Source organism: Oreochromis niloticus, linkage group LG2 (assembly GCF_001858045.2).
Source record: "Oreochromis niloticus isolate F11D_XX linkage group LG2, O_niloticus_UMD_NMBU, whole genome shotgun sequence".
Classification (NCBI taxonomy): Eukaryota; Metazoa; Chordata; class Actinopteri; order Cichliformes; family Cichlidae; genus Oreochromis; species Oreochromis niloticus.
The window spans coordinates 27,635,629-27,649,259 of record NC_031966.2 but is presented as its reverse complement, the minus strand read 5'-3'; the positions used below and the strand labels follow the sequence as shown (position 1 = coordinate 27,649,259).

The 13,631-nt window shown below is 41.1% G+C and overlaps 1 protein-coding gene across 1 annotated transcript; it reads left to right on the top strand.

The window, feature by feature from the left end:
* The first annotated feature begins 5,303 nt into the window (after positions 1–5,303).
* rhogd (ras homolog gene family, member Gd) lies at positions 5,304–9,064 on the top strand. The gene is made up of 2 exons (XM_003445892.5): positions 5,304–5,457; positions 6,081–9,064. Exon 2 carries the CDS (start codon positions 6,110–6,112, stop codon positions 6,683–6,685), a length of 576 nt encoding a protein of 191 aa, XP_003445940.1. The 5' UTR covers positions 5,304–5,457; positions 6,081–6,109; the 3' UTR covers positions 6,686–9,064.
* Positions 9,065–13,631: the final 4,567 nt, after the last annotated feature.

Below are 13,631 nucleotides of genomic sequence, written 5' to 3'. Positions count from 1 at the left end.
TTGTCTGAGAAATGTGCTTGTCAGTATATACTCTATTTTAAATTATAACGATATGTATCTGTTCAGTATGTATTTGCTTTCAAGGTCTCTCATATGCATCAGCTGCAGCTCTTGCTGTCTTCTTGTCACCCCTCCATTTTTCTCTCCCTCTTGCTACATCTCTTGACACAGTCACCCCCATTCCTGTCAGTGGTTGTAGTCATGGAAATGCTGCAGACGTCCCGGGGAATCTCCTGGCAGAATAGTGGGGTGCAAGGGGTGGGGTGGAGGGTGACTGTGGGTGTAGGGGTCCCAGTGGGAATTCTCCCTTTATAGGCTTCGGTGACGCCAGAACCTCTTGGGAAAGGCAATAAACTGGTGCCTCTTTGTGTTCTTGAGTGTCCGGTTGTTGGTCACCGCTGGCCTTTTAACCTGCCACAGTGTATAAGTGGTGACATCAACAGCAGATCTCCAGGGGTGTAAGACGGAGCAGTCTAAAGTGATCCTTCTTCTTAGCTTCTTTCTGCAGTGATCTGAAAGCACTGGATTAGTGGGAATAATGACTTGTCTGAAGGTGAATATGTGATATATGAGCTTAAAGACTAATGCTCATCAAAGAGGATGAGGTCCAAAAGATAGACGACAGGGTTTTTTTATGGTCTGTTTGTATGCAGAGAAATTTATGTCTGCAGACTTGTCCTTAAATGGTCAAATGCAGGAACAGCCTTCCTCATTTGCAGTTAGACTGATTGAAAGTGCAATATAGGAACATTTTCGGGTCTATTTTTACAATGAGAGGCCTATATTGGGAAAGTTTGCTCGACAGTGAATCGTTGTTTGCCTCTATGTTCTGTCACAGACTGGCTTCTTCTCCTGGGTGTATCTACACAAACCTGCTCTTTAATCATTTGCTAACCAACTTTATAAAAGCACTTTAGAAAACCTCGATCACTGGCCAAAGTGCTGAACATAGAAATAAAAATACATCAGGATAAAATTTAAAAACTCTGATGTATGGAATCAAAAGAAACCAAAAACAACAAGGTGACACAAGACAGTGAAATATTTGATTTGATATTTGAGGTTTAGCATAAATTAGAAGTTCAGATTTCTACGGTGTCATCACAGCATTATTTAAAGAGGACCTATCATAGTTGCAACTAGACAACTTGAAAAAGTCAAAATGTCAACAGTGAGTTTACTGCAAAGAGTAAATATCTGAAGAAGTTACTGAAATGTCTTTTAAATCTTGGCCAACCGTTACTGCTCCACGTGCTGTGAATGGTGGTAATAATCTAGGTGGGATGAGTCTACCTGCTTGATTTTTTTGTTTTTTTTTGTTTACATTAACAATAACATCACATTAACAAACTAAAAATTTTTCAAACCACAGAAGGCCACACTGAGCCCTGGTTCTTCAGAATAGAGGACAGGAAGCCAGATGGACAATTCAAAAGCAGCAAGAAGAAAGACTGCGTCGAGGACAAGTGTAAGTAAGACATTCAGAGATATTCACTTTTGTTTTATTGTTAATGATCCGCTCTAAGCCCCTGTGTAGAGTTCAGAGGTCTATTTGCTTTTCGTTTTTGCAGCTCCTTTCACAAAGAAGAGTGGCAAACGTAAATCTAGCCACAATGAAACTGAGGAGCCACTCAATGAAAAGAGCAAAACATCTAGCTCAAAGGAGGAGTCCAGCCACTCCATTTACAAGACTGATGTCCCCTTACCCAGCACATACAACAGTTATAGGCTAGGTAAGAATATGTTGAAATTCCATATGCAATGACAGAGCCTCTTTCCAGTTAGTAAAAGGGCTGTTTTCCTCCCAAACTCTCCAAGCTTAGCTGGTATTCATCTGATAATTAGTAGGGACATTCTAACAAAGCCTGTATAAATGTGTATATAAACTGAGCCAGTGTTGGCTGTTTTACATGCAATAATCAAGACCCCCATGTCTGTTTTGTGTCTCTGTAGAGGACTTTGAATCAAAATATGAAGAGCTGGATCTGCTGGGTGGAGGAGGTTATGGGACTGTCTACTTTGGAAAACGCAAAGAAGACAATGTCCGAGTATGACTTGTTATATGTGTACCTCACAGTTCTTCTAGTGAATCCTGTGCACTATGTGCTTTTTCTAAACCACATTTTCTCTGTAATGCAGGTTGTTATAAAACGTGTTTTTCAGAATTGTGTTGACCACCTACCAATGGTAAGCAGGTTTGTCCTTTCTCTTGACACTTTTGCTTTTTGTTTTGGAAAATTTGTGTTGAGAAACACGAATATTTCACAGCATGTCAAGAAAATGTTTGAACACTGACCTCAATTTTCTATGGTTCTAAAGCTTCTTAATGGTAAAATGACCAAAGGTCCCGTGGAAGTGGCATTGCTGATGAAAGTTGGGGCAGGACCACAGACTACAAGCAGCAATGTTACCCCAGTACTACTGGAGTGGTTCGACTCAGTAAACGAACTTATGGTCTTTGAAAGGCAGAAAAAAAACGTAGATTTGGATGTGTATCTGCAAAGCAGAAACAGGTTTCTGCATGAGAGTGAGGTTAAGGTAAGTGAGTGGTAGGAGGGAAATACAGTATCTCACAAAGTGAATACACCCCTCACATTTTTGTAAATATTTTGTTCTATCTTTTCATGGGACAACACTGAAGATATGACACTTTCATACAATGTAATCAGTGTAAACAGCTTGTATAACAGTGTAAATTTGCTGTCCCCTCTAAATAACTCAATGTACAGCCATTAATGTCTAAACCACCGGCAACAAAAGTGAGTACACCCCTTCAGATACTGGGCCACAGGGCAGTACTCCAACATGATAACAACTCCAAAAATGCTCTCAAAAAGACCAGTGCCTTGCTAAATAAACTGAGGGTAAACGTACTTGACTGGCCAACCATGTCTCCAGACTTAAATCCTATTGAGCATCTGTAGGACATCCCCAAATGGAAGGTGGAGGAGGCGCAAGGTCTCTTACATCCACCAGCTCCCTGATGTCATCATGGAGGAGTGGACGAGGAGTCTAGTGGCACCCTGTGAAGCTCTAGAGAGGCAGTGTTGGAAAATAATGGTTGCCACACAAAATATTAACACTATGGGCACAATTTGGGACATTTTCATCTAGGGGGGTACTCACTTTTGTTGCCAGCGGTTCAGACGTTAATGGCTGTATGTTAAGTTATTTTGAGGTGACAGCAAATTTACACTGTTATACAAGCTCTACACTGACTACTTTACATTGTATCAAAGTGCCAAATCTTCAATGTTGTCCCATGAAAAGATAGAATAAAATATTTACAAAAATGTGAGGGGTGTACTAACTTATGTGAGATAATATGTATAGCAATCTTTCATGGATAATGCAAATCTTGTGGCTTGAACATACCTTTCTTTTCTTTGTCAGAATATAATGAGAAAGCTGGTAGATGCAGCTATTGAGATGCATTCCAGGGGTGTATTTCATTGGGACATTAAGGCAAATAACATTGTGATTGAAGTATCAGCTGACAGCTGATCTTTCAACATGCCGACAAGTGAAATACATTGATTTTGGCTGTGGAGCCACTTTTACTCCAGAAGCAGTCACTCGAAGAAGAAGTGGCAGGTTATCAGTCCCAGTGTTCAAATGTCCAGGACTGTCCATGCATCTTGTGTCCATGTGAATTCCTCACCATTAATAATATTTCTCTGGATTTCAGAGACAACTCTGGACTTGTATGAATCCAACGTGAATACAGCACGTAGCAACATTTCAGACGGTAAGCCAGATGTTAATTCCCCAACCTGTTGTGATTTGCGTTACAAGTGAAAATGTTTTTTTTCTGTTTTCTTTGCCTTTTTCTGTATTGATCACGCACATGTAAATCTATAGGAACACAAAAATGTGACCCCTCTATTTTATTTCTATGAAGATTGCAAGGATTTTCTGTCAGGTTCTCTGAACCAGATCCATAAAGACCGCCTAACCCTGGAGGAACTTAAAAATCATCCTTGGCTCAACTGACGTCTCTACTCTGACAAATACAGGGTCATGAAGCAGAAGCTCCAACAGAGAAGTATTTGTTAAAATTAAATAGCCATGTTATAATTCTGTGCATGTCATTACCAGAATAAACAGATTCACAAGCAAATTATTTGATTTCTGGGATTAGCCTTTAACCCTTGGGGTACATTTTCCTATACATCATATGTTTCTCAGGTTTACAGTTCTTTGTGGATCAAACCAGCTAAATTCTACAATTTATAAGCACATATATGTATGTTGTATTTTCTTTTGTGTTAATACATTTTATTAACAAATAAAAGCATCGATGCAATACAAAATACAATTCAAAATGTGTAAAACAATAACATCATATAATAATCTCAAACTGTATTGAAAGCCAAAAAGAAGAGGTTGGTCTTGAGAGCAGAATAAAAAAATGGGCAATGAAGAAGCCTGGTAACAAATTCCACAATTCACCATGATGAGAAGAAAGCATTGGTTACTGTTCCTCTCCAGGAGGACTAAGAAAATGTTTGACTAAAGCGTGAACAACATAATCACAATAATTAGATTGCTTTTACCACTGAGCTACATTACATCTACCATCATATTGTTGTGTATCTATGAGATTTACAGTTCTTTGTGTATTATGCCAGCTACATTCTACAGTTTATAAGCAGATGTTGCATGGAGTTAACTATCCTGTCTTTCTGCATCTGCGAGAGGACAAATCATCACACATTTGCTTGGGCAAGGTACACTAGCTGTACCTTTGGTTTAAACCCAGAACCTTCTTGCTCTGAAGCCACAATGCCAATGCATCCCTGTGCCCACACCTGGTAATTAGTGCTACATGACAAATTGATAAAGCATTATAGTTTCACTCACCAAAGCTAAAGCATTTAAACTCCTTGTACTGTCTGCCCCACATTGGCTTAACTTCTGTATGCTGACATAGATGTCACACACATCCTGAGGCTGATCCTGCATTAAGTTAAATATGTAAACGCTGTGGGATAGGCTCCGGCCCCCCTTCCACAAGCCTGAATTTGATAAGGAGACGAAAACAGATGGATGGAATATAGACACATTTTAAGAAAGAGGTTTTCTAATGTGAATATTGACAAGAATAAACAGACCGCATTAAGCACTTATGTTTCCATCAAAATAAAACTGTTAGAAAAGTAACCTAAAAATACACAATTTAAATAAAAAGTGATATGGTCGATGTGAGTGTACAACTCACCTCGTTTTGTTCTTACTTTTCTCTTTGGTTCCGCATATTTTTCGGCTAGATGAGTGCAACGTCATGACAATAGCTTTACACCGCCATCTAGTGTTACGCAAAAGACTGACTCAAAATAGAACTACAATTACCAGCTTGCATTACTTCCCTACGTCGGTTTTTACGTGATGGACAGCTCCCCGGATGCGGCTGTGATTGACTATACCAGGCAAAAAGAGATCGAAAGCCAAGTGGCGGTAAGTCATGAAAACCGTTATATTTCTTTCGTACAGCCCGAAACTACTTCTGAAGTATATACAAAAATGGAGCAGGAATTTTGAGAAGCTGGTGTGGCAATAACTGGTTTTAAACATATCTTTTTGAGAAAGTGACTTGTAAATCAAGTTTCAGCTTGTTTGCTAACTAGCTAGCTCGCTAGCCACCAAATTCGCTAGTTCCTTAGCTCGATGCTAGTAAGAGGGTAGCTTTATGCTAGGGGAACGCCTAGTATTAAAAGTGAACAGCAGTAAAGTGGGTAACGTGTAAACAACCGGTAAAAAAAAACTGCCTCTCGTTTTCCATTCACACCCCGGCCTCTCCTGGACAATAACTTTATAAAGTTTGTTAATTAGGGAGCATCTGGAATTGGAGCGTACCTATGTAACGGTGATGAACGCTACGTCGATTAGTTAACGACGGGGACAGTTAGCTCAGTTGCTAACTGGGTGAAAAACTGTACTGCTAATAAAACGGATATCTTGTGTTATGAGATCTTCACCGGTTAACGATCATGCGGGCAGTGAAATGTTTATCACTACACTGTATGTGTATGTGTTGCTGTTAGCAGTTATTCAGGTGCTTTTTTCCCCCCTGTTGCCAGGTGCTGCAGCCCCAGTGGTCGTAGGCAGGATGCAGACCATAAAGTGTGTGGTGGTGGGTGACGGGGCAGTGGGTAAAACCTGCCTGCTCATCTCTTATACAACCAATGCCTTTCCTGAAGAGTACATTCCCACAGTGTTTGACAACTACAGCGCTCAGATGAGTGTGGATGGCCGCACTGTCAGCCTCAACCTGTGGGACACGGCAGGCCAAGAGGAGTATGACCGCTTGCGCACTCTGTCCTATCCCCAAACCAATGTGTTCATTATATGCTTTTCCATTGGCAGCCCCTCCTCACACGCCAATGTCAGGCACAAGTGGCACCCTGAGGTGTCTCACCACTGCCCAAATGTGCCCATCCTGCTGGTAGGCACCAAGAAGGACCTAAGAAGTGATGCAGAAACGGTGAAGAAGTTAAAGGAGCAGGGCCTGGTCCCTACAACCCAGCAGCAGGGCAATGCCCTGGCCAAGCAGATTGGGGCTGTTAAATACATGGAGTGTTCTGCACTGCTGCAGGATGGCGTCAAGGAGGTGTTTTCTGAAGCTGTGAGGGCAGTGTTGTATCCAGTCACGAAAAAGAAAAAAGAAAAGTGTGTGCTTTTGTAATGAATGGTTTCCAGATTTGGACTGTAGAGAGGGGATGGTGGAGATCCACGGATGCAAAGGGAAGGCTGAGGAACAAAGGTCACCAATCGGCTGTCTCCGTATCACCTCTGGCAGTTTTCGGCTCCTCTGTTACTCCTCTCTTCCTTCTTCATCGCCAGGAGGATCTCACCGTGTTGCCATCATCACCAAAGTGACCATGCCTTAATGAGAGCGACTGACCGTTTCTCCTCTATTTTTCTTGCATTTTAACTTTTGATATTTACATGTTTCATTTTACATCTGTTCTACATTTTTAGCTTCTCTGCTTTGCCTTATAAAATGCTGATAATGGTTGCCACAAGCCATAATAACATCTAAACCAACGAACCAACCAAGCTACCCTGTTTGACTGGAGAGAAGAGATCTGCCTTTGTTCAGGTGGAGAACTAATGACTACCTCAAATTCTCACCTAGGTTGCATCTCATGAGTCTCAAGCAAGGTTACCATCAAGATGCTTTGACTTTGACTATTTAGACGTAATGAACAGCCGAGTAGAAGGTGAACAAGTTTTAATTTCAAGCAGCTTGAGTCCAGACATGGTTTGATGACTCCTCGGCAAATGCCAATAGCCCTTAAACCAAATGCACAGATTAAAGGTTAAAATCCCTTGTTACAATTCCCTTGTGCTCAGTCTGGTGTGTTAGAGCTGTTGGCAGGCTGCCCCTCCAGCCTCTCACACTGCTGTTTCACTTCTCCACACGGAAGAACCAGTAGGTCTTTGAAGATAAGCCAGACCCATTAAAAGCAGCACGCCATTTGTCCTCTTCAGTAATAGAGGAGCAGGTGTAATAAAGACTCAGCCAAATTAACTGATGCTGGTACAGGATTTTTGGAGCTGACGCAGTCAGGAAGTCAGGTTGTCGTGAAGCTTCTCTGTCTACTTATTAACTGTTGAAGCTCACACCGAGTGCCATTTAAAAACATGCCTAAGAATTTCTCTTTGATAGGGTGGGGGTCAAGGAGGCTGTATTTTGTCTAATTATGGTGAATTTACTCTGTAAATGATTTTTCTTTTCCATAAATAATTTTTAACCTACAAGTACGGCCAAAGGTAAATATGTTTTTGTAATAGTCTGTTTATTTGATCAGTAAGAGGTATGTGTGTTGTAGTTAATAATTCAATTTGATAAACCAGAACTCCATATTTCTTTTTAGTTTCATTATCGTCTTCCACTGAAATTCATCAACTATGACCGCCGCTTAACTGAATCAGTATAGCAATATGTTTTAACTGGCTTACGTTGGCTATATACGTAATTCGCTATTGTCTTGGTTTCATCATAGAAGAAGAACCGTGATGGCTCCCTTTTTAATCATGTAATAGAAGTTTTTTTACAATATGAAAGGAGCCTTTTTTTTTTTTTGGGTTAGGTGCCTTATCTAAACCAAAGACAATAGCAGTCTTCTTCGTAAAACCCAAAGCTTCTCATCATAGCTCTGAAAGTGCCACAAGACGTTTAAGCACAGGTCCCACCCAACTCAAGAGTTTTATTTTTGTGAATTTTCAGAAGCCCTCTGCCTTACTTCCTGCCAGTAAATACACTCATCTTGCAGACTTTTTTTTTTTAAAGACATAGGTGCTAAACTGACATCTTGTGCAGCAAGTCTTTGCATTTGTGAAACGAAGCTCTTGAGTTCCACACTTCTTAACAGATTGCGGTTCCCTGCATTGCATGGTGGAATAAGGCACAAGCGCAACTTGCACATACGGTTAGCAAAAAGGTGTGTAGGTGGAACGTGCTTTGTCACATCTGAAGATTTTTATACGTTTTTGTAAAATAGTTTTTGTAATGACTAGCTGCTCTTTTTATTTTTCATTTTTTGCTTACAGCCGGCAGCAAATATAGAAGCCCTTTTTTACTATAGTTATTTTCATGTACACCTTTGAGCGGGTATATAATAAGTCAGCCTAGATTGTGGCCTGTGTAAAGTCTAGAATAACTGAAGTGCAAACCGAGCAAGAGGTTTTTGTGATAACAGTGATGCGGTTTGACATCTGCCAGAAGATGTGTGAACATTTCCCAGATAGGTTTGTGGAGGGTTGAATGTAAGTGCACATTACGTTAAAAACTGTCATCTGTGGTGAGCTCTTTTTTTTTTTTTTTCCATGTCCCAAATTCACTTAGATGATGCTGTTAAAGTGGAACATACACCTGTGGGCTCCGTGTCTGTGTCCTGGAGCTGTATGCTACCGTGTGCGTGGTACTACGCTTTTACACTGGGAACTTGATTTGTAGAAATCTGTAATTGTTTTATAAATAACAAAAGCATATTTGTATAAATGAACTAACAGTGAAATGATTTTTAAATTATGCCAAATAAAACGGTGGTTTAAACCATTTAATTTTTTTTTCTTAAACACATGACTGTCTTCTTCTGATTTGGTTCCTTGCTGTTTTGCTATAGCATTGCATGTAATCAGTGCAGATCTTTGCAGCTAGAGGGATGTAATGCAAGAAGAAAATCGTGCTGAAGTGCAGAACAAACCTGAGTGACACATTTACACACGCTTGCAGCTCAGGAAACCACATTATGTTCCTGTAGCACACATACTGTAACACTATCTTTCACGTTAATGCTACAGTTACAGAGTCCAAACACTAGATGGACACAGCCCTCCAGCTCAGTTGCTTATTATCCAGAATGAGCACTAGTCTTCAAAGATTGTTTTTTTTTTCTTTTCTTTTTCCCCCCTCTTCTGTACATTTGAAGTTAATGGTCTATACCATCTGGTTTCCAGACCATCATTCAACAGCCGACACCCACAAGTTCAATCAGTTTCAGGGGTTTAAAAATTCAGCGCGCTACTTACTCTGAAAAATTCCTTTGACCTTTATGGTTGGTGGATGTGACAAATGACAGATGTGTTAAACGCTACCAAAGGCTCGTTACAGCATCACTGCAGCAGCATTTAGAGCCCATTTCCTCTGCGGTCTGTCTACAAGTGCTTTACAAGGAAGACTGCTGAATGTGTGTTTACAGCTTGTGTAAGTTGTGCTTTTTTAGTCAACTCCCAAGTATGAACATTTAAAGCAAAAATAATGCCTGGAGGCCATGAATGAGCAAATATGATGATGAAGGATGGGCATGTTTCTTTCTGCAACATGCAGGCAGGCAGATTAATAAAACAAGGGCGGGTTATGGTGATCCATTGTAAAGCGAGTGGACTGCAAAAGGAGTCCACTCTTCTCACAGAGCCTTGAGCCTTCTCACAGCTACCTCACAGTAAACGAGGTAGCTGACTTCACTGCTGATAAATTCACTGGAATTTAAAGTTATTCAAAGCTGGTTTAAAAACATCTGAGTTGTGTTGTCAAAGAATCAAGAACTTGAAACCAAAGCTTCAGACTTACTAACAGTTAACTGCAGTGGGCACGACTTTTCAGGGTGAAGCCCCAAATTTGTGTGCTGGATTAACCATTGAGTGAGAAACTGAATAAAACAACGCAAACATGAACACTACCAAATTTTCCAAATGTTGAATTTATGATCTATGTGTTAGGAGACTAGCTGAACTGCAACTAGCTGAAAAGTTATAGTTTACAATATTATGGAGGTTCGGAAACGGCTGACACATATTTTGCTGCCCTAGTGCATTCTGGGAGTCGTTCCTCACCACCAGCTTCATTCACAGTATGCACCAATCAGTTGAAAGTAACACTTTATTGGTTAATAGTCTAAAATTAATATGGATATTTCCAATCTGTTTTTATTAAATGGAGATTCAGTTTACAGTCTGTTGTAAATAAGGTGAGTGTAGTTTTATTTTTTGCGTGCTGCGCAGTCAGAAAACCGTTTGAACGCAGGAGCAGAAGGTGAGATTTTTCTGTTCCATTTCTGCCTGTTTGATAGAAATGTGCAGCTGAGGGTGAGCCGACCAACTGACTCTGATGATCCACTCTGTGAATCATCAGTGTGTAGCGAGTGGGAGTGATGGCCCCCGTCGGGACCTTGATCTCAGCTCTGTCTATCGCCCCTCAATCTCCCCTGTTCCTTTCCTCCCTCACACTGTCCGTTTGATGATGTTCTGACTAAAGCCAAAAGGGCCGAGCAGCACTATTCAGTCAAGGAACTTGGGAGATTCCTCCTCTTCTCCTTGTCTAAAGATGAAAAAGCAAAAAGCCTTGATCTAACAGACAGCCTGCAGCTACAGCGAGACTGAGAAAGCTGCAGTTCTGCATTCAAATCAAACTGTTCCAGCAGAAGGAGAGGCAGAATGAGATTGCAAAGGAACACAGAGGGGAGTGAAGGCCGATGGCTGTGTTCGCAACAAAACAGGGCTCAGAGCGGAGGAGAAGGAGTGCTGTGTCAGTTATGGAAAGATGGCAGCTGTACAGTAAATAACACCTGAAAACTGGAGGTTGCGGAAAAACTGCTCGAGTGGGGGATTTGTGGGAGAAACAAAGGAGCAAGATGACCTGAACTTTTCTACCATAATGAAGAGCTGTCAGTTTTAGAATAATTGTTGACAGTAGAAGATGGATAACACACAACCAGCAGCTGGTTATCTTAGCACAAAATGAAGAACAGTATCAGGGGTAACAAAATTGACTCATCAGCACTTCCGAATCTCTGGTACTGCAGAATTAATGGAGCCCAGTTAAATTCAATTTTGTGGATTTTTGTTCTGGAAATTTCAAGTGTTTTCAATTGAACTGATCAAGACGCTAGGCACAGTCCCATTTCACTAAGCCACTTAATACGCTTAGAGTTCAGGCATGAAGCGAGCAGAATCAGAAGTCTCCTCTCCAATAACCTTCAGCCACCTCAACCACACACATATAAACACACGTGTAAGATGTGTTTGTTGTCATGTGGTTTCACTACGTTTCTAAAGTCTAGATATCCCCTCTCAGCTAAATATGACACCACAGCACAAAAATAGAAACAGCTATGAGGCGAAAGTTGAAGATTAAAAAAGCCAGAGTCTGCAAAGGAATGAGTGATGTCTATGTAAACTCGCTGGCCACTTTACTAGGTACAAGGTTGGACATGATTACATCACACAGTTGGTACAGATTTGTCAGCTGCACATCCATGATGTGAATCTCCCGTTCCATCACATCCCAGAGGTGCTCTGTTGGATTGAGATGTGGTGACTGTGGTTCTTGTTTTGAGCAGGTATTAGGAGATAGGTACCCTGCGGTCATAAAGGGGTGGAAGTGGTAGATAATGATGCTAAGTTAGGCCTTGGTGTTTAAATTAGACTCAGTTGAGCGCCAAGCATACTAATAGAATATCCTCCAAGCTATTACTCTACTAGCAGCATGAATTGTTTATACAAGGCAGGATGGATCCATGCTTTCATGTTGCTTGCTCCAGACCAGGTAACAATCTTCTGTGACCCTGTGTGAACTGTAGCCTTGGTTTCTTGTTCTTAGTTGACAGAAATGGCCTTCGGTATGGTCTTTTGCTGCTGTTTGCCATCTGCTATTGCCTTTCTATCAGCTCGTAGCAGTCTGGCCATTTTCCTCCATCATAACCAAGGCATTTTCATCCAGAGAACTGCCCCTTACTGGATATCGTCTCTTTTTTGAGCCATTCTCTATAAAGCCTAGAAATGGGGTTGTTAGTGTTTCTGCCCATCTGGCATGAACAACCATGCCATGTTCATAGTCACTTTAATCACCTTACTTCCTCATTTTGATGCTCATTTTGAATTTCAGCAGGTTGTCTACGTGCCTAAATGCCCTGAGATGCTTCCATGTAATTGGCTGATTAGATATTTGCATAAAGGAGCAGTTAATAAAGTGGTCAGTGAGTGTATATAACACGCCAAAGAGATTCTGAGGTGGTGTCAGAAGCAGGGTGACAGTTTCCCAGCATTTTAAATCGTTATTCTTAGCTAAACTTTATTTTTAGCATACAGACGTGACACTGATACTGACATTCTCAGGTAACAGTCAGCAACAAAACAAATAAGCATGTTTTCCAGTAAATTTGAACTATTTCTTTTAACATGCAGTTTATTTTTATTTATTTATTTTTTAAATCAGTGTTCCTCACAACTCAGAACGAGCTTAAATGAAGGCCTGCAGGCGCTGAGCTCTTTTGAGAGCATAAAAAGAGGCACGAGCAGAGGAGCAGAACAGAGGAAAGAAAAGAATAGACACCCAGGTCTATTCAAGTATTAATTATGTTGGTTTGCAGCTTAGAGGTTGAGAACTGACTGCCTGTGAATTGCTAAAGTAACATCCTGGGAACAGAAAGTCCTCAAGTGCTCTCCTCACTTTTTTTTGTTTTGCTTAGACTGCTCTTCTGGGGGCTTCCGCTAAAAACAAGTCAAGGTTAAAACTGGGCTGATTACATGTCCCGTGTAATGCGGCTGCCTATTGTTGATGCGCAAACCCTCTAAATCCACAAGAGGCTGTTCACACGCTGTCATTCACTGATGTCTGTATCACCACAGCGGGGAGAGGCCAGATGGCAGGAGGTGCCAGAGCAAGTCAACGCCGACACTTTTCCGTGGCATGCTCACACCGCTGCAGGGTTAGACCGATGAGGCGAGAAAAGGGGGGAGGGAAAAAAAAGAGGGAAAACTGTTGCGGACATGCTGTGGTTAGATGAAAGTGAACGAAATCAATGAGCTTCTTTCTTCAGATTGGATGGCTCTTATGACTGACCACACAAGGGGAGCCTTTTGCCCTATCCAATTACCAGCTATAACTTTGGTTTTGTGCTCTGTCTGAGCTGTCATAACACAAAGATGACAGGACAGCATGAAACCGAGCACTCAAGTCTAAACAAGGCATATTTCCACATTCCTGCATTTTTTTTCTCCCTTTTGTCCTTTCCATGCTTCTGTTTATGCTTTCTGGTGTGCATCACTGTCAGCTATCCACAGGATCTGTCTGCAAGAGAGCAGAACCTTTTCACAAGCTTGTCAATTCAGTCAGCAAGCAAAAG